Here is a 24484-nt window from a genome sequence, read left to right as displayed (position 1 = left end):
TTACAGAATTAATAAGTGATAGACCTGGAATTTGAGTTCTGGCTTTTTGATTCTCATGCCTTCCATTGTGACTCACATGGCTTAATGATTTTACATCCAGTGTACCACCTAATTTAACCTGTGTGGTCAGTGAATTTGTAATCTTGATTTTACAGCTGAGAAACCAGATGTTCTAGGAGGTCAAATGACTATAAATAGTAAGTGGCAGAGCCAGAGGCTGGAACTCACTCTACTGACCCCAGAGTCATTTCTCACAAGAATGCCTCTTATTTAAATCATTTCCTTTTGGCATTTTACTCAGTGAACAAAAACAGTGTCCTCTGTAAACGTAGAATTTCACTGTGAAGCTCTGCTTTCAATCTAGGGACAAATAATATTCAATAGAATATTTATCAGACTTGATTCCAGCATTCTACCGCAAGAGACAGGAAGAGGCAGTGCTAGACTTGGTATCAGACACAAGCCTTGGGGATAAAAGTACTGGATAACAAGCACTTACTGGATTTCAGCGTTGTCTTCTGCTCCCATACCTAAAGTTCAGCTCAAATTTGTGGACTTCGTAAGAGTTTAGTTCCTTTGGGATACTATAACAAAAATACCATAGACTGAATTGCTAATAAAAATAAATTTATTTCTCCTAATGCTGGAGGTTGAGAAATCCAGGGTCAAGGCATTGGTTTATTTGGTGGCTTATGAGAGTCTGCTTCTCAGTTCATGGATAGTCATGTTTTTGCTGTGTCCTCACGTGACAGAAGGGGTGAGTAAGCTCTCTAAGGGCCTCTATTATAAGGGCACTAATCTGATCTCCGAAAGCCCTCACCATCTAATACCATCACATTGTGAATTAGGTTATAATATATGAAATTTGGGAAGACATAAACGCCAGTCTATTGCAATAAGTGAGTGATGCTTCGCAGTGAGCCTAAAATATTATCAGGGAATTGCTTAGGCAAAATGAGAATATGATAAAATCCTCCCCTGTGTGTGTTTGACAAAAGTCTGATATATGAGTGTTAGTATAATTTGTTTATGGAAGAGTTAGAAGTCATCAAATTATACAAACCATGGAGTTAATATTATACCAAATGATACCTAAGGAAAATAAGCATAATTTTATTTTGTATTATGATATTTAAGGAATTTTGTCTCCATGGGAACATTTTTGCATTTCTACAAAACATATAGTTCATTTTAATAAAAGGTAATTTTGTAAGAGTTGTTTTGAGAATGAGTTGAATTTACTACTATGACCTAGGCAGTAAAATTAACCAAAATTAGATTTGTGCTTATTTATAAGTCTGGGAAGAGCAGACCTTACTGATGGAACAAATGTTTAGCCCTGTGGATTAACTCTGAGCCTTCTAATGAGCCACTAATGTGTAGGGGAATGCTGGACAGAGTTTAGGAGGAGACAAGAAATGAAAGCCTAATATCAGTAATATAATGTGAGAATCTGCTCTGGCCATTAAAAATTCAACTTTAATAGGAAATAAAGAAAAATTACATTTTTATTTCATGCTGTGTTATTTTTTATTTTATGCTATGATAAATAGAGGAAACTTACATAATATTTTATGCTATGACAGTATGAAACCCTTGTAAAGTTATATTCACTTGCTTTCTATCAGATTCAAATTTGTGTGGCAACAAACATTTCTTTAAAGGACCTACTTTATGAACGAATGCCATCTTGTAACTTTAACCATGGAATATAAAACAAAGTACAAAGAAACTAGTAACATTATTTATAACAGGACAATTAGAAAAACACTTTTTTGAAGGTCAAGGTTCAGTCCAAGCTGGTTTGCTCAGTGGTTAGACCATCAGACCACGGAATGAAGAGTCTTGGGTTTGATTCCAGTCAAGGGCTTTCACCTTGGTTGCAGGCTTGATGTCTCTCTCACATTGATGTTTTTCTCTCTCTCTTCCTTCCACTGTCTCTGAAAAGCAATGGAAAAAGTATCCTCTGACAAATTTATCATTAATGGCTCAGTGTAATAAAATTATTTGTGAAAAGGTAAAGAAACCATATGGCCTATAACACAATGGTTATATTGGAAGGTTGTAGGAGAATGGCTGAAAAGTAGATAGAGGTTATATTATAAAATATACTTTATTCCAGGATAATGCCTTAGGTTTTGATTCTGTGGGCAAAGAAGAATGATTTGATGATATCAAAATTGAATAATCAAAGTAGAATTTAAGAAAAATTAATCAAATAAAAGTGGATAGAATGCTGGTAAAGGGGTACATTATTCTATAAGTTCACTGAGTTTCATCTTGTACTTGGTAGAGTCAATTACATTTTTTTTTTACATTTATCTGCTTGTCAACAATAACTTTTTGTTCATATGGACATTTGGTCTATGTTAAACAAATTACAATACCAATGAGATGGATAGGTAAGTTGAATTAGTTCCAAAACTCAATTGGCACATTAATGCAATTATTATATAAGAGTGATTATTAAGAAATATATTGGTCTCCTAAGAAGAAAATATTTTACAAAAGTATTAATTAGTATATGTTTTATTCCTCTCAACTGCAGAAACATAAGCATTCTCTTGCTATAAATCTTCAAAAATGTTGTATTTACAGATCATGAATCATTATATTGATTTGTATTTATCTAAAAAATACCAATTATATTCCTATTTGGTTTGATTCATTTTTATAAAGAGTGGACTAATTTTTTGTCCAGAATTGGTTTGATGTAACTTTGGTGCTTATGAAACTGGATGTTTGAGCTTCAGATTACTCAACTGGAGCAAATACTTGATATCATGCTTGCCCTTGAATTCAATCCTAGTACTATGGCTATTGGCATTTAGTCTTCTGCTCTGTAGACTAAGTTTCTAAATGTGCAGAATGGACAAAGTGAAACTTCCTGGAGTATGCACTGCGACATAGGCATGGCTTTCAGTTTGTCATCTTTTTCCCTTTGTGAAACATTAATTCTGAAAGATTAATCATAGGCAGGGTGTTAAGAGACAAATCAGTTTGGGAATACCTATGTATTCTCTCTCTTTTTTTGAAGAGTCCTCATGGATATTAATATACTAAATGTTCTGAGAATTCCTGCAATAAGGAAATATATTTTAATTTACCTATATGTACATGGAACTACAGTTTGTTAACACCCCAAGAAGTAGTTCCATGGAACTCACTTTGGCAAATAATCTCACTTCACAGATAAGGCAACCTAGGTCTTCAGAGACTAATTCCTGAATAACAAGTAGTTGGTAGGACAATAATACCTAGAGTCCAAGTCTTCAGGTTCTATTTTTGAGGCCTTTATATTAGGTTGTGTTACCAAGAACTCCACATACTCTGCAATTGGAATTTATTTATTTATTAATCTGAGAGAGAGAAACATCAATTTGTTGTTCCACTTATTTATGCATTCATTGGTTGATTCCTGTATGTGCCCAGACCAGGGGTCGAACCTGCAGCATTGATGTATCAGGATGATGCTCTATCCAACTGATATACCTGGCCATGGCCTTGCAGTTAGAATTTAGACCAAGTGTACTTACATGACCATTAAAATTCATAGAAAGTAAAACAAGAATATTTCTTGCTGATAAGACTGACATGCATTGACAGAAAATGTCACAAATATTGTATAGCTTTTAAAGTATTGGTGTTAAAAAACATTGATTTTAATTTCTGATTTTAACTTTAATAAATTTTTACTAATTAAGCTTTAGGTTTCTTATTACTTTTATCATGTATAGAAAGAGTGCTGGTTCCTTCACTATTCCTGCAGCTTTAGCAATAAATAAAAGACCAAACTGAAAGTTGAGAATGGAGTTGTGTAAGAGGATGCTACTTCACCATGATTTTTTTGGATATGATATATTTGTAATTTATGCTAATAATCATACTGAAAGATGATTTAATTAATAATTTATTCAAGCAATGAAAGTTGAACAGTTGTAGGTGTCAAACACTGTGCTAGGCTCTGAATCTATCAGCAGCAAGGACATCCTTGAACTCTAGGAGTTGGTAATCAAGTTTAAATATTGAAGCTATATTTAGTGTTAAAATAAACCAGAGCAAATATATATGTATATATTTGTTGGAGTATCCTTTGGTTGCCCAAACTACTCAATATTTGCTCTGCCTTCTTAAAATATTTATTTATATCTTGAGATATACCTGGTTTACAAGTAAAATTAAATGGGAAGAAATTGAATTTATCCATTTTAACACTGTCTTCAGCACATCTTCATCTTTAAAACAGAGCAAATGTTCGGTATAGAAATGTGTGAACATAAGCCTCCACACAGAAGTGCGATTTGTTTTCAAGCCCCTTCTTTCCTCGGCAACAGCATAGTTAACTGAACCCAGCTGAAGGTTCTTTGGAGACTGAATTTCATGGACTCGGTCACAAATGCATGAAAGGGACAGACATCAAAGATATGTATCATGATCTGTGCCACCGCTGACGTACACCTGAGGTTTAGAGTTTAGCAAACCTTACTCTAATAATTCCCAGTGCTAAACTCTTTTGGAAAAAAGTAAATGCAAAAATACAAACAATAAAACTAATAAGATGTCTTCATTTAACACTAATGCAGAAGGCTGATCTAGAGCAAATTACTAAGGACTGATGCTGGTACTATGGGAAGAGCAAGGAGTTGGACTCCATTCACGGTCCCTGGAGTACCAAAGCAAACAAACAATATGAAGGTTAATAAGACATAAGCATATAAAAGAATAGAGGCAGTCTACTGTTTCTTCCTTTGTTCTACAGGGTGGTCTGCTTGACATCAGCTGTTCAAGTCTGCCCTCAGGGAATTTGCAGTCTGTCCCTTCAGAGGTTACTGGACCCCTGAGTTCACTGCCTTTTATATCTGTAAGCTAGGAAAAGGGCAATATTAACATTCAAGAATTTATCAACTACCTCATCGGAGAATTACTTTCGGTACAATATTGTTTGCCTTTCTTTTCTGTCACTGTATCATTGGGCCCATGAAAGATCTGACAAAGGCCTACCAAAATATATTATTTCCTGAACTCATTTAAATAATTCTCCATAATATGCTAGGACAAAAAGGGTTGCTTACTGGTATGTGGGTAAGTTGAATCTATGAAAATTGTAGTTTTGTAATAGTTTGGAAAATATGGTAGAATGGGCCAGATATTTGGATTTAGTTAGATCTTGTTCAAATTTCAGCTCTATTTCTAGTTTGTGGTTCCTTGAGGCTCATTTTATTTTCCTGTAAAAGATAAGATCAGCAGCAGCTTTATAAAGTGTGTGTATTACGTGCCATTGAGTCTGCTCCAGCTCCTGAGGTCCCTATGAATGAATGATGTCTACACCTCCTGTTCTCAACAGCCCTACTCTGCTCCTGTCTACTCATGCCTATGTCTTCTTTTATGGAGTGAATTCATCTCATGCTGGGTTTTCCCCTTCGTGCGGCCTGTATTTTCCCCAGCATTATTGTCTTTTCAAAAGAACCCTCATGCCTCATGATGTGCTCAAAGTAGGACAGCTTCAGTTTTGTCATTTTGCCTCCAGTGATGTTTCAGACTTCATTTGCTCTAGGACCCGCTTGTTCATCTTTCTGCTTGCTCATCAAGGGTATTTGTAGAGCTCTCCTCCAACACCATATTTCAAATGAAGCATCCTTTCTTTCTATCAGCCTTCTTTTTTTTCAAATATTTTTTTAAAATACGTTTTTATTGATTTTTTTAGAGAGAGACAAAGGGAGAGAGATAGAGAGATAGAAACATTGATAAAAGAGAAAGAAACATCATCGATCAACTGTTCCCTACTTGGGATCGAGCCCACACCCTGGGCATGTGCCCTGACCAGGAATCAAACCTTGACCTCTTGGTTCCTGGGTCGATGATCAACCACTGAGCCACACGGGCCAGGCACTATCAGCCTTCTTCACTGTCCAACTTTATCATCTGTACATAGTATTTGGGAGTATGAGAGTATGATCTTTGCCTTAGTCTCTGATGACAAATCTTTGCCATTAGTTTTCCTTCCTAATCTTTCCATTGCTGCCCTTCCAAGTCTCAGCCTTTATAAAGTACTTTTGTATAGTTGATTAGTGTTTAGCATATCACTAATGATGAAATGATGGTAATCATTATCTGATTATTTATGTGTGGTTGACAGCTATAAGACTGCAATACTTTTTATTAGGATTGATTTTATTTTTGGACTTTTATTTTCTGCAGTGTGCTTGTATGGATTTTTGTTTTTAATGTCATGATCCCTCCAGTTTTCTTTTTGGAAGTCAGAAAAGCATGAATACTCGAAAATGATGGTGATTATTCAAACACCTCCCTCAGCTTCAATTTACTGTTCATTAATTCTCAGTTTATTATTTATTCGAATTGTCCTGGTGATTGCTGAGGTCAGCAAGATTTTTTTATGAGCCTTTCATTTTATTTAGGCTTATATCCAACCAACTTCAAAATACCTCTTTCAATTTTTCAAAGCCTGAATTTACGAACTGTAGTGCATGTTCTTTCAGAAAGATAAAGAAGTTGGATTCATTATAATCAGTATTAGTAAATCAATTTATGTCAAAGCCTTTTCCTTAAAGAAATTTCTCCCTTCACTTGTTTGTCTTTGCTTTCCAAAAGTACCCAGGGTAGGTGGCTATTAAATAACCATTTTTTATATCAACAAGAAACAGAGACATACATTTTTAAGGATGAAAAATTCCCCTCCACAGACACTAATTGAAAATGATGAGAAAGAAATAAACAATCTAAGCATTATTCTTTTCTAAGGTCCTAAGTGAGTAATAAATGGTGTCAGATGCTGTTCTGCATCTACGCATTTAAAATTATCCAAATAAGTTAAATGAAAATGAAATATTCAGTACTTACGCTCTTTTGAGAACAGAAATATTGACTAGGTTCTAAAGAAACCTGTACAAAAATATTAGTGGTCTGGCAGGCATGGCTTAGCAGTTGAGCATCAACCTATGATCCAGGATATTGGGGTTCGATTCCCCGTCAAAACACATGCCCGGGTTGTGGGCTCAATCCCCAGTCTGGGGCGTGCAGGAGGCAGCTGATCAATGACTCTCTCATCATTGATGTTTCCATCTCTCTCTCTCCCTCTCCCTTCCCCTCTGAAATCAATAAAGATATATTTAAAAAAATGTTAGTGGTCTGAAGACAGACTTTGAATAAAAATTTTAAAATAACATTGTTGGTAATTAAATGATGCTTACCAATTCAAAAGGACCAAAATGTGAGTTGGTAGTTTACATTTTCAAGGCTACAGGTTAGGGATGCACAAGGTCACCTAATTGATCTTTCTTTTTTCCTCTAATGAAAGCTTGCTGTATACAAGTAGTAAGCTAAAGGAAGAATACTTAGAGACGTTAAAATGCAGTAAGATTGAAAGGGATGAATCTTGAGAAAGCTATCAAATTTCAATTTTACATGAATCTAGTTCTTATAAAAGAACTAGACATTATAGTTCTTTTATAAGAACTATAAAATTACACTTTTCTGTTAATCGTCTTCTCCACTAAAACCTCTTAAAATGCTTATATCCTTACTTCATTCCTGTCCTGAAACTGCTCTCAATAATGTCACTGAGAAGTAATCTTCTAGTTAAGGACATGTTTTCAGTTCCTCCTTGACTTCTTTATAGTATTAGACACTTAAGGACACCCCTTCTTGTTAAAAATTTTCTTGGTTTTCGTGTTACAAGATGTTTTTTTTTCCTACTATTCTCAATACCAAAATTAGTGGAATCTCCCAAGTTTCTGTCTTTGAAACTCCTTTTTATTCGTAATGCTCCATAGCATGACCATGCTCACATCTATTGTGAATAATTTCCAAATATGTCTGTCTACCAATGACTGCATTTATAATTTCTTGTCCCCTCCTGGTAATGGCACCTATGTCTCATATGCAGTATGTTAAAAAAATAATTGTTATCTCTGTCCTCAAACCAAGCCCTCTTTCTAATTTCTCCAAATTTAGGGAGTACTTGGATATTTCCAGATATACAAGTTTAAGCAATTGAAAAGAATGACATCTGTTCACTGTCTTTTACTAGACCACTCATCTCTTTCAAGACTAACAATCTCACCTTGATCACGACTCTCCCATTTATCTTCGCCTTTGAATTTTCTCTGTTGACAAACGAGACTAGTCTTTCATGACTTTTGGTGAAGATAATAGCTTCTAATTGAATATTCTGCCTGTTTTAAGAACCCTCATTTCAACTCAGGCTACACAAGGAAGACTTATGCTTTTCCTCTTTATCTTCTCTTTGGGTTTTTTACTCCCTCTGTCCCTGTCTATTTTTTAGTTGTTTTCCTAATTCTTTTAATGCATTGAGATATGTTCTCACCTTCTGGAAGTTCTATAAACCATCCTGTCTCTCATGGCATTTCTGTCATGTCCATCATGGTGTCAATATTTTGTGTATCCTCCATTCTTGACTGTAAGCTTATTGGAAGCAAGAATTTTTTTATTTGTCTTTTAATTTTTCTTATATACTTGCATAGTCAGAACTCAAAAAAAAATTTATGAGGGGAATTGAAGTGGGAATTGACCTAGACTCTATCTCAAAATAACAATCTTGAGTTCAGTTTGAAGGATGGTTATTTCTCAATGAGTTTAGACAGGTAGAGCTCAATTTCACTTTGTTTTCTGTGTATAAATACAAAGTGGAGTCTAGTGATACTACTGGTGATTTTCCTGCTATAGTTGCCTGCCATTAATAGCTCATTGGGATGACCAACTCATTTCACAAGGGTCGCTGAGCATCTGTTAGATAATGATGACTTTCAGCCATTACTAAAGATGAAAGACAAATGTATCTCATTATTTGTAAGACAATTTGGGGTTTGGCAAAATAAAAAATATATTTTGCCAAAAAATGGTTTCTTTTAATTATTGGACCAGTGTGTATTTCAAAGGAAATCTAATCATTCATTTATTTGCAACTCAATAAAATGCCACCTTAAAGTCTATTAGCTCTTCATAAATTCATATATTTATTTTTAAGCTCATCTTTTTTTCTTTTGTACTAAGTACATGAAAACTGAGGTAGACTGTCAAGGAATTATACAGTGCTGATTGGAAATCTTGAAAATATACCTATGATAGACTAATGCTTTAGAGAAAACAAAGAGAAATATGATAGCTTTTTTTAAGGGCTCATAATTAGAAAGGCCAATTAAAGAGAGAAAAAGATGCATGTGTATATACAGTATGACATCCATGAAGTCTTTTTGAATCAGAAACAAGTCATGAATTAAGGAGCTCAGGAGACAAGCAAGCCAGGAAACAATAGCCTCGTGTTCTCAGTATTGATTGCAAAGACAATTGTGAAATATTGGTAACAGAATAAAAGCTGAGGAAAGTGTGGTTGGATTTCTAACATGAATTTTACAAGGCAGTTTGTGCTTAACTAACTTGCTGGGCTGCTTGAAAATAATGCACTGTGAAAGATAAGAAAAGTGGATATAGTACATTTCGATTTTCATAAAAGATTTTGACAGCTTCACGTGAGAGATTAATGGCTAAGGTAGAGAATTGTAGAGTAAATGGTAAGGAGTTTCTTACAGAGGAAACCAGCTCAGGAATAAAACAGAGCCTTTGAGGAGAAAAATATTTCAAGGAAAAAAATTTTTAATGTGATAACCCTTAAAATTTCAGGGGCCCTGCATTTTATATTTCTAAATAAAAACACCCACACTCAATTTCCATTCTTACTCTTTTCATCTCTATTTACTATTACCATACATTTATTATGTTTCATGATGTTACCCAAATGTATATTATGTTAACTAAATATTATACTAAGAGTTATTACTAGTGTGTTCAGCAAGAAAAATACAGATAATTTTAAGGACAGTGAAAGACAAATTCATCTTTTGCTAAGAAGCAAAAGATTTACTGTTCCAAAGCTGGAACTCTGAACTAAATGACATGACCATGTTTGTAGATCAATAAAAAAATTAGTAACCTAAAAATATCATATAGTTCCAATTAAATTAAAACAAACTGAGTAAGCTTTTCCTATATTTAAACAATATTCATTTATCAAGTAAGTTTTCTTATGACTCTTTCTCACCAACTCTTTATTTAAACTAGCTCCTGAGTTTTTGTCACATGTTCTAGAAATTTAGGGAATAAAATATTATATGAGTGACTTCCACTTGTTTTTCTGAGACAGATGGAGGTTTTTTCTATTTTCCATGCGTCAAAACTAGACTTCCACATCACTAAATTATGACTATGGTAAAATGAACAAGCAGTTAGGTACAAGTAACCTCTGTAGACCGTGAGCATGTTTTGTTCCAAATGATATATTCCATTCTTTGAACCAGGGAGGAAATCCAGAGATTTGTGTGTCTTCTTCCATTAAGGATAATCAGGAGCAAAGATGTGAAGTACAATGGGAGTAAGGTGGATATCAGTGCTAACTCTGTGCTATCCCTCCCCATTCCTGTTCCCAACAGTTTGTGATTTCTTTTATGCACCATTCTCACAGTACTTGATTTAGAGTTCTCATAGTATTAAAAATATATTTTAGGCACTATGTGACAGACAATGCACTCCTTACTGGGAATCACCATAAATAAATCAACTACTAGGGTCCTTCATGGTTTAGCATAGTCAGTAAATGATTAAAATATGATTTTGCAATGTGGGGTAATAGAACAACGTAGTTAATGTGCTGGGAGCAATGCAGGCATTAGGGGAGGTCCATTAAACCTGCCTAAGGGCATGGGATAGAGATGCCAGGAAGAGCTTCCCAAAGCAATGATATCTAAGGCTATGTGCTTAGGTCTTGTTACATGGGACATTTCATTTAATCCTCAAAATAGCCCTTTCAAGGACATATGACTTTCTTCATTCTAAAGAATCCAATGTGAAGACTTAGAAACTTAAATAGTCCCCAAATTTCTAAGACTATTAAGAGTCCGGAAGAATTGTGATTCAATCCCATGTTGTTTGAATTCAGGGTGCAATTATCCTTGGAGAAACCATATCAACATTTCCCCAGATGACAGTTCCCCTGTTTTTAGAGAACATTATAGTGATGATTTTCTTCTTTACTGTTCTGGTTAATATTTTAGAGTGACTCAAGGAAGTAATGATTCATATCAAAGAATTCTGACCTTGAGAATTCAGTCATGGAGATAGGACAATAAGCAGCATTCTCATAAGCAGAGGTCCAGCCAGAAATCCATGGCTGGAATTTCAGCTTTGCACAAATCACAGTAGAATTTTATGTCCCTTGGAGGCACTTTCTTTCCTCAGCCAGCCAGGCGCTGAGATATGACAGGTCCAGCTGTCCACTCAGAGACTACTGCTGGAGGGATGCTCTAGCAAGAGATGGACTGATATTTGTGGAGGTTCTGGCTCTTTCTGTAGGAAAGAACTCAGATGTAATTAATATAAATTGAATGTTGGTTACATATTTAAATTTTCCTTCCTTGTAATCATAAGTATTCATTTTCACGTCTTGTCAATTTTTGCATCAAATGTCTTCTCTCTGTGTGTCTCTGTCTCTTTCTCACACACACACAAGCACAGCTCTTTAAACCAACACATATCTCAAAGCAGCAAAGATTTAACAGTAACACAAGAGTTGACCATATAGAAAAGATAAGGATATTTTAGATTTCTCAAAAAGAATAGAAATTCAAGAGACTACCAATACATATCTTTCAAAATAAATATTTAAAATCCATGGGCACTGGGTTAAAATTTTCAGCTGTGATAAATATTAAGTAAATACAAATGAAAAATCAAGCTCATGAGATTCAACAAAATTAAGATATTATTATTAGTTTTACGAGGTGAGATCAATATTTTTAATTTCATGATACATGGACAATTATAATATAGCCTGTCTAACCCAAGTATTGTTTTATTTTTAACAGATTTCCAGCAACCTTAAGCATAAATCTCAGAAGGAAGTGAAACGACTTTTTGAAATAACTATATTAAAGAAGTACATTTTCTTCCTAAAGAATGTCTTTGGGGCACTAAAATTAATCTGTAAACTAACATTCCAATAATTCTCACACAAATTCAGCCTTCTGTTTTCCTTACCCCTAGGCAGACAGAAACTAAAGTTTAAAGAGGAGAAAAATTTGAGACAAATATGCTGATAGCTTTAAATAAGGAGTTCAAGAGCTGAACATAAAAAAAAAAAAAAAAAAAAGATATGAAATATGTCTTTTTCCTAAAAGTGACCTGCCTGAGAGAAGGTATGTGGTTGGATTGGTTCCAGTTCATACCTCCTACTTTTAAAACATCTTTTGTAAAATGTTTGGAACATGCAGAATTATATCATGGAGCATGGCTCAAAGTATAAAACCTTCACATAACAAAACAAGAAGTCTGTTTAAAATATTAGTGTTGATGTTGAGACAATGAATAGACAATTTCCAAGTTGCTTTCAACACATCTACAGTAAGTTATAATAGAGTTATAAACTGACAGCATTAGTAATGATATTGGTGATAGTGCTTACATCACTCTGATGGAGTTAAAGGTTTGAGTGGCATCTCTGTAACAGGACTTCTTCCATCCCCATCGCCTAAGAAAACTGGGTTTCCCAGAATTAAGTCTGGCCTCTGTTTCATATAGTATGCTTATTGAACAAGAAAGCTTTCCATGTATCTAGATGAAACCATCTCATTAAGACTTCTAGCATTAACTAGGTAAAAAAAATAATCCATAATATTGTTTATACTTAAATTCTTACAGTCACAAGAATTTTATAGCCAATTTACATATTTATTTTTATTGCAAAGAAGATAAGGTATCAATAAAAGACTTTAAAAATAAAAAAATAGATTGGTATCAAATCATATGGTAGAAGTGGAATGAAAATATGAGGTTGGGGGAAAAAGAAACAATGTAGTATTTCTTTTAAAGTAGAGCTTGTTCATCTTTTTTAAGTGGGTGATAGTGAATATCAAATCACTGTGTTATTAAATTTCCTTGGACACATTTAAAAGTGAGAATTAACAGGTTTCTTTTTAAATAGCCACATTAATAATCAGAAGTTATAATTTTTGCAAAGAACTCAGCTCATGATAAAAATTTTAGGTGGCAATTGAAGAATGTAAGAGTTTACATAGTGTAGAAAATCATTTTATCAACTCTAAAAGCAAAAATAAAACTTCATCTCACTGAGCTTGGGAAGATCACAGTGCTCATGTAATCTCTAAATGGAGATTCATGACCATCTTTTAGAGCTATGAGGAAAGTTAACTCATAAAACCTTATAATAATTATAAAATATTTACCCTTAAATTTTGACTTATAAGTTTGTGCATTTATCTCCCATGCACAGCCTCAGCTGATCTTATACCAAATAGGAGTTCCATGGTACAGGTGATGCTATCTCCACTTTGCAAATAAGTAACTAAGCTTTAATAAAGATTGGATTACTTGACCGCCTAAAATTTCTAGTAAATCAGGGTGTGGGTTTCTAAATGTAAGTTTTTAGTCTTTCTCTCTCTCTCTCTCTCTCTCTCTGTATATATATATATTACTATGTTAGAAGTAATTTTAAAAAAAATTTTTAATTCAGTTGACATACAATACTAAATTAGTTTCAGATGTACAACATAGTGATCAGGCATTTATATAAATTTCAAATTACAATTTATATATATATATATAAACACTGAAATGCTCTTTTTCTACATGTTCTGCTTTTAAAACAAAGTTAACAATAAGAAGATAGGTTAATAAGAGTTACCTTTAATTACACACTTACCAGGTATCTGGTGCCATCCTGGACATGAAACGAACTATTTTAATTCTCATAATAATATTGTTAGATCAATTTTACTAATCCCATTATAGAGGTGAGAAAACTAAGGTAAATTAAATTGCTCTGGGTTAGAAGGAAGGTACCCAAGAAAGCTAACATTTGAATGCCAATGTTAACTATAATTAATTGCTGCACTATGCTGGATCTCTAAGAATTGTCCATGGGATCTAGCTAAGAGTTAAATTTGAGACTATTTTTAACTTTTAACATCTTTTGAGAAAATATAATCAGTTTAAACTTGTTTTCAGGGAGCACATGAAAAACAAAACTATATTGTGTTTTTCCCTCTGGGGTACATTTCCTAATATATTTTAAGGTATAGCTCATACTGAAATATGGTTTAGTCAAATTTTCTCAAGAGAGGACAGGTAAATATGGATTAATGGCTACTTTAGTTAATGATTGCAAGTCTGGCTTTAATTAATGTGCTATGTAGCCATTTTTTATTCATCAAATAAAATTTGTGCTCAGAATATATTTTACTAGAAAAAAATGGAAGAAAAATCCAGCAGTGACCAGCAGAAAGTTTAATGATCAACATAAGTAGAGAGAGAGAATAATTCTTATAATTCTTTTTATTTTTCAGATGTAAAGATTCTGTAAAGAAGTATATACTTTTCTATATATCCATTTGTTGTGTTTCTTTTATCATCTCTATTTATATGCAGATAGAATAGTTTCTAAATGACTTAAACAGAAAGATGGTTGATGTAAGGCAGTAGAGTTGCTGATACTGTTTTTTTCTTTATTTTTCTTTATTTTTCTTATTAAATGTATTGGGACGATAATGGTTAATATGAACATACAGCTCTCAGGTGCAGGTTTTTAGTACAGAATTCCATGTTTTTTCCCTTGTTTTGAGAATGAGGTGCCTGTACCTGGCTTCATCCCAAAGAGGACAGAAGAGAAAAGTTTGCCTGGAGCTTAGAGTTTTTTTCAGACACTTCTCTGGGCCTGATTTAATTCTCCCTCTCTGATATGGTTATTTTAAACATCTCCTGCATGCATTTTGAATGTAGTGCTCATTCCCTTTATAGCTCCTGAGGTGAAAGTCCAACTTCTCCAGGAAGCATCTGCCAGGGAGACAGCACTACACACAGAATCCTCCCCACAGCGGTTCAGAGCACCTGCTAGTTAACAGAAATCTTGAAGCCCTTCCAGATCCAAATATCTCACATTCAAGTCCACGTGGGAGAGAGCAAGCTGGTTTAGTTGAATTCAAAAACTAAAAAGTAGAAATGACAAAGAAATTTCCAATTTGATTCATGATTAAAGCCATTTGAACAAAGCTAGTCCTAAGCTAACTTCTTAAATATGTAGCACTTCGCCCTTTTACAATCTCTGCCTCTTTCATCAAGCCTGCATTCGTGCCTGCACCACTCTTAATGTGAACATAACACCTACCTCCCCAAAGGCTTTTGTGAATGTTAATGTGATTATACATTATTTTCTATTCCTCTTAATCCACCCACAGTCATCATTGAGCAAGTGAAATTTATTAATATTATCAAGACAAGATGGTGATAATTGGACTTCACTAACGGCAATAATGAAGTTATTTTACCATTCAGACTTTCCTGTTTTATTTAGTTATAATGTATAGGCTCTCTTTCACTCTATCCATACTTATTTTACTTCATAAATGCTAGTTTATATGTTGAATGATTTACAAATGTGTTAAAGAATCTTAAAGGTAAAAACTCCTTGGTGTGGCCTTTTCTAAATACAGATATTTTACTTACATGGAACCTTGACTTAAATGAGCCAATGGAAAGAATAAGATAAAACAATTTGTAGTATTATAGGAAAGCATGGTTTAAGTACAAGTTGAAATAAGTGATTTTAATGTTTGAAATTTAATGATTAATCGAAAACCAAATTTTAATGATTTTTCTAGGCATTGAAAATGTTGGATTATTAATGTTCTTTTTAATAAAGACTTAAATAATTTAAATTGTGCAGTAAAGTAAGACTAAAAAGTATGAATTAACACTATCATTTGATTATATTAAAGTCCCCATTTTTTAGGAATTAGGTATAGTTTTCATGAAAAAGCAAGAAAAATTTAAAAACTTTATTGTTTTCAGGGGTTTTTTCTTCTAACATAATATTAAAACATTTAAGTTGTTTGAGAATTTATTCTTAACTTTCAATCTCTTACCCATGATATTTTTAATATACTTTATTATTGTAAAGAGTGCTAGGAGAAAATATACTGGAAATAGATTTCATTCATTGTCTCAGACAGCGTTTTTTTTTATACTACATGAGAAGTGAAATATGCCTAGCAGGGCATGATTTTCATTCTACAAATAAGTGTACATGTATCATTAATATTATTCAAGTGCTTATGCCAGGAGGTTTAATTCAGTTATGTCATAATAAAGTTATTTCAATAAGAAAGTCACCTGTAAGTTACTTAACTTCTCTGTACTTTGGTTTCTTCTCTGTAAAATGGGCATTATGATAGTGCTTGACAGTACCTAATCCCAAAGAGTTGTGAAGATTGAGTGAGAAATATATATAATGCTCTTACAATAGTATTTGGCAGACAATAATGTTAATATATTATCTACACAACAGTATTTAACTGTTCCCTGCCCAACTGCATTTTTACATAGGTATTTCTTTAAAATGTAATTCTCCTTATTTATAAGGTGTGAGTACTTAATTAACTGAAGCTCATTGGACACGTTGTTGATTATGTGGGTTTCCCTTGAGAAAGTCTTATACCACATACACCTGCCAAAATAGAAATACAATGATAAGTTATTGTCATAACAGTAGTAAAAGAGAACTTAAAATATTAAATCAACTGTAATATTATATGTAATGAAATTATTACCTGACAAATATTAAATATATAATCATAATATTTACATATGTATATATGTGTACACATGTTTATATTCATATATCTATATATATCTATATATCATCTATATATCTATTTCTATATATAATTTATATCTATATCATATATCTATATCATCTATATCTTTATCATCTCTATATATCTATATCTATATCTACAGCTCTATCTCTATATCTCTCTGTGATGTTATCTAGTGAATAACTGACATGAAAGATATTAAGAAGAAAGTGCCTTAAAAACAAAGACAAGTGAGAGAGGAGATAGAATTTGTTCTATTTCACTTAATCTATGCTTTACTTCCCTTACTTCTCTGTGGCCTGGAAGCCAGGATATCAAAGCTCTCTTTGTATGCAGAACTAGCATGGAGGTTGTATGGAGTTCTGAATTTTTAAATTTTTTTTTCTGTATTCTTTTGAAAGCTCTCCTGTCAAATTTACAACTTCGTGATATAATAAAAAGGCAGCTGTGAAGGTAGCTAGCCAATTTCTTCATAAGAATATTGTGTCCCCTGGTTTAGTTTTGAATCCAAGGGAAACTGCACTTTTCTTCTTTTATTAATCAGTGCCTTTAATAGGAACTTTCATTAATCACCGTGTCTTGAGAAAAGCTGGTCCCTTTCCATAAAGCTGAATAAATCCTGCTGTGTGGGGTACTGGTAATGATGCTAAAGATTATGGTTTTGGGAAGTGTTATGGGGCATTAGAGATATGAAAGTGAAACAAATCATTCTTCAGCAGTTTTTTTCCTAATAGAGCTTTAAAAAAATAATAAATAACCTAAGTATGCTAATTTCTACTGAACTCTCTGATGTCCAACTTTCATATGTAATCACCACAGGAGATCATATCACAGACGGAGTCAGTTAAAATTATTCCAGCATCAGTTAGATCAACTAGCAGCACACCAACTAGGACTTATTACCCCCCAAATAAGGACCTGTCTAACATGTGGTAATGTTATGTATAAAGGAGCTCCTTAAGAGAGATCAGAAGGAAATGCAATTCTGATTAGAAAAAGGTTAACTATCTTAAGCCTGGATTGATAGGATTAACAACCGTGAAACAAAATGAAATATTCTAGCTATTTTCTTTCTTTTTTAAAAACACTTAATTTATTTTTCCCCCATCATGATTTATTCCACCTGTACCCTCTTCTACCTCTTCCTACACTCCCCCCCCCCCAATCACCACATTGTTGTCTGTATCAATTAGTTCTTTCTCTATTTTTTTCTCAATCCCTCCACCCTCCCACCCCTGACAGCGGTCACATTTCCAACAACCAGATGTTTGGAACTATGTATACAAAACATCCAGATGATTGACTGAACATTGAAGTATTTGCCATGATATTTGTCACAGTGCTAACGCAGCTTATGCTGAGGAGTGTGTTTTTGAACTGCTCCACTCATCTCCCTGTGAGTAGGTAGTCTAGCAGATTTTTTAAAAAGAAATAAAGAAAACATTTTCAAGAAAATTCATGCCACACTCAAAGGATAGGTTCATTATTGAACCTTTTTTCAATTGTTTTATTGTCCATACTTCAAAGGGATCCTAAGCTTACTAGCTCTTAAAATATTCCATTTAGAAATCTAGAGAGGAAAAAAAGATCCGAGTTCGTTACCCTAGAATTATGGCTTCATCCTGCTCCCATTAACTGCCTGACTGCTTCACCAACCTCTCCCTCACACATGAATCCTTCCATCCTAAACAGGGAGAACCCCTCATCCTTGCTGATGTCTGACTAAAAATACAGAGTATGGTCTTTCACCATGGTTAAGAGTTCAGGCGGACTGGCTTTGTTCAAGATACAATCTCAGTAACTTAATTTCTTCATCAGTGAGATGAAGGTTATAGGTTCCAGCTCATGAGGTTATAAGAGGGTCAATGTCAAGTGCCTAACAAGTGCCCAGCACATACTAAGCAGAATAGTTAATGGTTTAAAGTGGTTCCTGAAGTACAGAATCAAATGTTACAGTTTTTTTCTTATTTCCAGTAATTATGAGCCCAGCTCACCTCTCCCTACATCTACCACTTGACTCTGCTCACTGAGCTCAATCCACTGACTCAGATTGTTTGCTGAGTTCACACTATGTCTCCTATAGCAGTTTTCGTTTGTGCCGCAGATATTTGCATTTAATTATATCTTATAATGCCGACATGACTGCTTTTCCAACTAGATTGCACTTTGGAATTCTGATCTACTTTACCATATTAACCCTTCATCTAAAAGTGTCTTCATTTTTGCCTTCATTCATCCACTCAACAAAAATTTATACTCATTGTCCATTGTGTGTAGGCCCTTGGAATATACAGAGGCGACCAAGTAAACACAGCCTCTGGGTTACACTTTTGGAGACATGCAAAATAGTCAATTAAGTAAACAGAAAAGATGTCTAATGGGAATGTTGAGAACAGTTTTTGCTATTTAGTACATTAGGTAATTCAGTGAACACCTAAGAAAGGTAAGGAAGAATTAATGCAAAACTCTGGGGGATGAGAGTTCCACGGGGGAGAAGTGGCCAATGTAAATTTCCCGGGGCAAAAGAATGGATGACTTGTTGGAAGCAGGGCTAGAGGACCACTGTCTAGAGCAGAGCAACTTGGGAAGAGTGGTCGCTGACAAAGCAGAAAAGCATCAAAGAACCAGATACCATAGGCTCATGGGTCGTTATCAGGAATTGAGTGTTTCTTATGAGTGGAATAGGAAGGCTTGGAGCTGATGAACTCATTGAAACTAAAGTTTATTCTGTTTGTTGTTGGGAGAATGGTCCTGGCTATTGGGGTGAAGGGAAAGAGTTAAAGAATCTCTGGCAAATACAATAATCCAATTATAACAATCATTTAGTTATTATATATTAACTTTCTGTTATGCATGATGGCTATTAATGAATATACTTTATCATCTTTACTAAATTTTAAATTCTGTATGGGCCAGGGTAACAAGAGATTTATATTTTTAGACATTATAGAATCCTTAAGCCAAGAAAAAAAAAAAAATTTGGTGCCCAAAGAGTGCAAAACTAAATTATCACCACTTCCCATCCTTCTACCCCCACCCCCATACCATGATGACCTTCCTTCCCTCCAGCATTTCTTCTTAATACAGCATACACATGTCAGGCAGTATCCCTGTGTATTGTAACGGGGGGAAGGAGGGTGACTGTGTAGGTAGAGATTAGAAAACATGGGTCTTAGTCTCAAGGAATCAGATTTGTGTGTTCGGCCTGTTACATATATTTTATAAAACCATCTTATAGTTGACCTCACAACACATATACTCAATTTAAGTATCTTATGATTGTTATAAAATGGAAAGCCTTGCTACTCCCAATTTGTAAAATTCTGTATATGGTAATTTTAGTTAAGTTCTGACTCACTAGTGTAATTTGAGAATAATTCTGCAGCATTACAAGGAAATAATGCAACAACAACAACAACAAAAAGTAGTTTTTTCCTGAGTCTCCTTCAAGGGTATTTCTAATATGTCTTAAATACTTTGAGTTGAGACCAATAGCAATTATGAAATACAGTTATCTAAACCCAGAGGACATAAAGAACTCCTTTTCATTTTCACCGTGCAGAACTTCTGTTCTTCCTTGATGGTCCTGGATGTGCCAGAACAGAGGAACAGTGCTTATGCTGAGACTAGGAGTTACAACCCAGATCAGGTCTATGAAAGCTCTGGTGTCTAAAGGCTAATCTCCCTGGTTCTCTAATACCCCCCACATAAAGGTAAAGCTGCTTCTGCCTCTAGGGAAAGGGAAATGAGAGGCAGAGTGTTCAAAATCAGACTTTCATGGTCAAATATCCATTAATAATTAATTTTCTGCTTCCTTTAGAATAGAACAGGTTAAGCAGTTGGTCACATTCAGTAAATAAGAAATTACGTGCAGTAATTTCTGCAACATTCTAATCATCTCCCTCTTTCTGAAGCCTATTTGAAAAGTCTTTGATCTGCATTATGGTGGAAAGGACATTGGATGTAGAAATGCTAGACTCGATTATAAATTCAACTTTGCCACTCACTACTAGTGCTTAGGGCCAGTTGTATAACCTAAACATCCCAGTTGTTTCCTGGTGATGAATTAGAAATAGAAATCCATACCCCACAGGGTTGTTATGAGCACCAGATAAGGTAACGTGTGAAGGCCATGAATGCAGAGGTCACACAATAAACTTCATGAATCCATATAGTAAATACAAACAGAATTATCACAGCCCTGGTAGTGGTATTTTGATGTTCTGCCTAATACTTCTACAAATATGATCTTGTGAAATGAGAACTATGTCTCCATCTTCTTTCTGCATATTATTAGGAATGGCAATACACTATAATTGTTTAATTATATCATTAAAGTGGGTATTATTTTCTTCATTACATACGTAGGCAAAGCTTTTCAATTAACGGTGACCTTTATGACTTCTACAAGTTTGGATTCTGTAGATGGTTAAGCTGACTACAAATTAGATTCTGCAGTGTACCCTGTTCCTTATGTGTTTCCATCCACTGATTAGTTTCATACAGTTGGCAGCAACCTACCCCTGCTGCATTCAGCTTGCAATTTTGTAGCAATCTCAAACTCTGTGTTCAATCCCCCAAGGTGTTCTGTGGAAATGCTGTCAAACTATTTCGATGTATGTGTATTTTCATTCTGTAGCTGTGCTTTGTACTCATTTAAGAGAACCAGTCTTTAATTTGTATCAGAATGTTTCCAAGATGAAACAGAACTCCAGGCCTCAGCAAAATCACTGACATATGACCAGAGCCTTCTGTTGGAAGCCTTGATGTCCCTGACTTCTATTAGATACACAGCTATATTTCTGAATCTTGTTATAGAATACAACTTTGAATAAATGGCTTCAAATTTGGCCTTAAAATCTACTGTCACTATGCTTGCTACCATCATCTGGTTCTAGTTTACCTTTCCAATTTCATCTCTCATCCCTCCCTTGTATCCCATACTTGTACTTCCTTGTAATGCCTGGTTCTCTCTCTGACCTTTCCCTGGTGTTGCCCACATATAACACCTCTGTCTAGAAAGCTATGTCTTCCACTTCTCATCGCTTTAGCTCAGGCATTTCCTTTCCCTTCCCAGAAAGCCTTTTTCTATACCCCAACACCCTTTCTGAGTCAAGTAACCCTCTTTTGTCTCTCATGAACCTTTGACTTGAGCTAATAAAATTATTTTTCTTAATGTATAGTATTAACTGCATTTCTTGGTTGTCTTTCTCACTAGACTAAAAGTTTAGAAGAGCAGTGACAATACCTTTTTAAATCAATAAGTAGTAGATGTTTCATACATGTTTATTGGATAAATGAAAGCTACCTAGAAAAACTGTTAGTTCATTGAAAAGGCAACAAGAATTTGCTACTAAAATTATTATTTTTAAATTGCTATATTTAATTACAACAATATTATCAGTGAGATGCAGTTTATAGTTTCAATGTGCAAGCTTACTGCTTTGCAAATGCATGGGATTTTAAAAATAAATATGTATATAGTACCATTCTATGCTTTGTTTTCTGCATCTAATACATGATATTGAGAATCGGATTGGGTTGAGTGAGGCTGACTCATAGACCTTTCCTACTTCTTATAATTTCAAAGAACAAAATGCTTTTTAATGTTGAAAATTGTTATGTGAACTAACTTAACATTATTTAAACTTACTTGTTGTCAACCAGAAAGAATGAAAACTGATTTTGACTTGTTTTCAATTAAAACACACACATACACACTCACACAAAACCAAACTGTATTCAGATATTGTTTCACATTTGTACTGGGAATGGAAGATGTACCAGTATGTTCATGTTTCCTGTGTTTATGTCCGATGTTTGCATTTGATGAAGTGCTATAATTCAGCACATGGAAATACAGCCAGAGCAAAGATAATGTCTCTCATTTTCACTTGATTAATAGTGTTCATCTCTGGTCATTTGTAGGTGTTATTTGGAAGATGGAGCTTCAAAGGGTGCCTGGCTGAACCGGTCAAGTATTATTTTTGCGGGAGGTGATAAGTGGTCAGTGGATCCTCGAGTTTCAATTTCAACATTGAATAAAAGAGACTACAGCCTCCAGATACAGAATGTAGATGTGACAGATGATGGCCCATACACGTGTTCTGTTCAGACTCAGCACACGCCGAGAACAATGCAGGTGCATCTGACTGTGCAAGGTATGCATTTCTTAACTGCTATACTGTGAGAGACTGTGCTTAGAAATGTTCAGTAATTAGATATCAAGATGACTCAGAAATAACTGACAATGTTGAAAGATATGTGGTCATTGTTTTAAAGGATTTATGTTCCTAGATTCCATTAAGTGTAATGGGTATTATAGTCATACGAATCCCCACTTACAAGATCAAAAATTATCAATTAACATCACATTGTGATTTTTTGTGCATGATTTACTTCCTATCTTCCTTTGAGTTACCCTTCAATAAATCTTTGAGAACCCATGGTTGATACATTAAAATAAATATTTGATAACCCATGTTGAATACATTAAAATATTAGAACTTTTTGAAATATGGATAGTAACTCTTTAAAAGTAATTCTCTAGCTTTCCAACACTGTCTCAATTCAACTTCTGTGCACTTTGGTTAAAGTCACAATGAAAAGAATCAGCCTTCTAGAAATACTTAATTTAAATATAGAGTAATTGAAAAAATATGGTACACAATGCTTTATGCTTTGACGTACATTCAGTAGATCATAAATCATGCTAGCTAACTTGCAATCTCCAAATACAAACAGAATCATCAAATTACATTATTTTTCTTGCACACTAAAATGTAAGAGCATATTTATCCTGAACACAAATGCTTCTCAAGAAAAATGAAATTATAATGCTAATAGGATGGAAAATGTATATTTTTGCCCTTTACATTATTTCCTCATGTGTTTTAGATTAATAATGGGTTGGTTGCATAGAAATATTATGCTGTGGGACTCGAAATGACATTGCAGCATTTCTAAGTAAAATTAATAACAAATTATATGATAATGTGGTGCTAGGGAATGCATGTTTTATTCTTAACAGGAATGCTGAGCAAGCAGGTTATTTGTATTACCTCTGAGTTAACCCTTCAAATAATTAACACTAAGTGTTAATTTATGTACACAGCTTACATGTGGAAAGATTGTTAATCTATAATTTTATTAACTGAGCTTTATTTCCTTATATTCATGTAAACCTGAATTCAAAAACAGATTCGATTATTAGTAAATATTTTATCTTTTGATAAAAAATTAAACTTATTACTTAAACAAGTAATTTTAAGGAAGGAAGTATAAATTGAGGATTAAATCAGTGAATTTCCTCAACGGCTTTTCTTATTACAGATCATTGCAGACTGTAAGATATTCCTTATTAAAAGTATAGGAGAATATAGTTGTTTTCATCAAAGTCCGTCTTTTATACAGAGATTATCCAGAGATTCTAGAGGGCAGGAGTTTGTCCAGCTTCAAAAACTGACACGAGGTTACAAATCAGAAACACATTTCTTCTGTTATCCAGGCCTAATCCGATTCTCTTGTGTAGTCAGTGCCCTTTGACTTGAGTTTCTAGCTCAGAGTCTACAAAAGATTTTTATTACATGAGAAAAAGTAAACTTGGACAAATAACATATTTGAGTGGCTTGAGATACAGACTTTTTGCTTCTTATAGATTTAAATGATATATTTTAGACACTGAATATATCCTGCTTTCATTTTTTCCATTCTTGTTTCATGTTAGGCCCAGATTTTTAAACCAGACTGGATATATAATGGTTTAATTTCCATAGGGTTTCTTTATA

General features: G+C 34.0%; 1 protein-coding gene across 1 annotated transcript in view; it reads left to right on the top strand.

Moving 5' to 3' along the window:
- Window positions 1-24484, top strand: part of NEGR1 (neuronal growth regulator 1) — a 724429-nt gene that overhangs the window by 262534 nt on the left and 437411 nt on the right. Inside the window, exon 2 of the mRNA XM_081145808.1 lies at window positions 22626-22858. Within this exon, the coding sequence (XP_081001934.1) occupies window positions 22626-22858 (233 nt within the window). The remainder of the gene's footprint in view (window positions 1-22625; window positions 22859-24484) is intronic.

Source organism: Miniopterus schreibersii (assembly GCF_964146895.1).
Source record: "Miniopterus schreibersii genome assembly, chromosome: 8".
Lineage (NCBI taxonomy): Eukaryota > Metazoa > Chordata > Mammalia > Chiroptera > Miniopteridae > Miniopterus > Miniopterus schreibersii.
The sequence above is the reverse complement of the archived record's forward strand: the minus strand, read 5'-3'. Positions and strand labels throughout refer to the sequence as shown.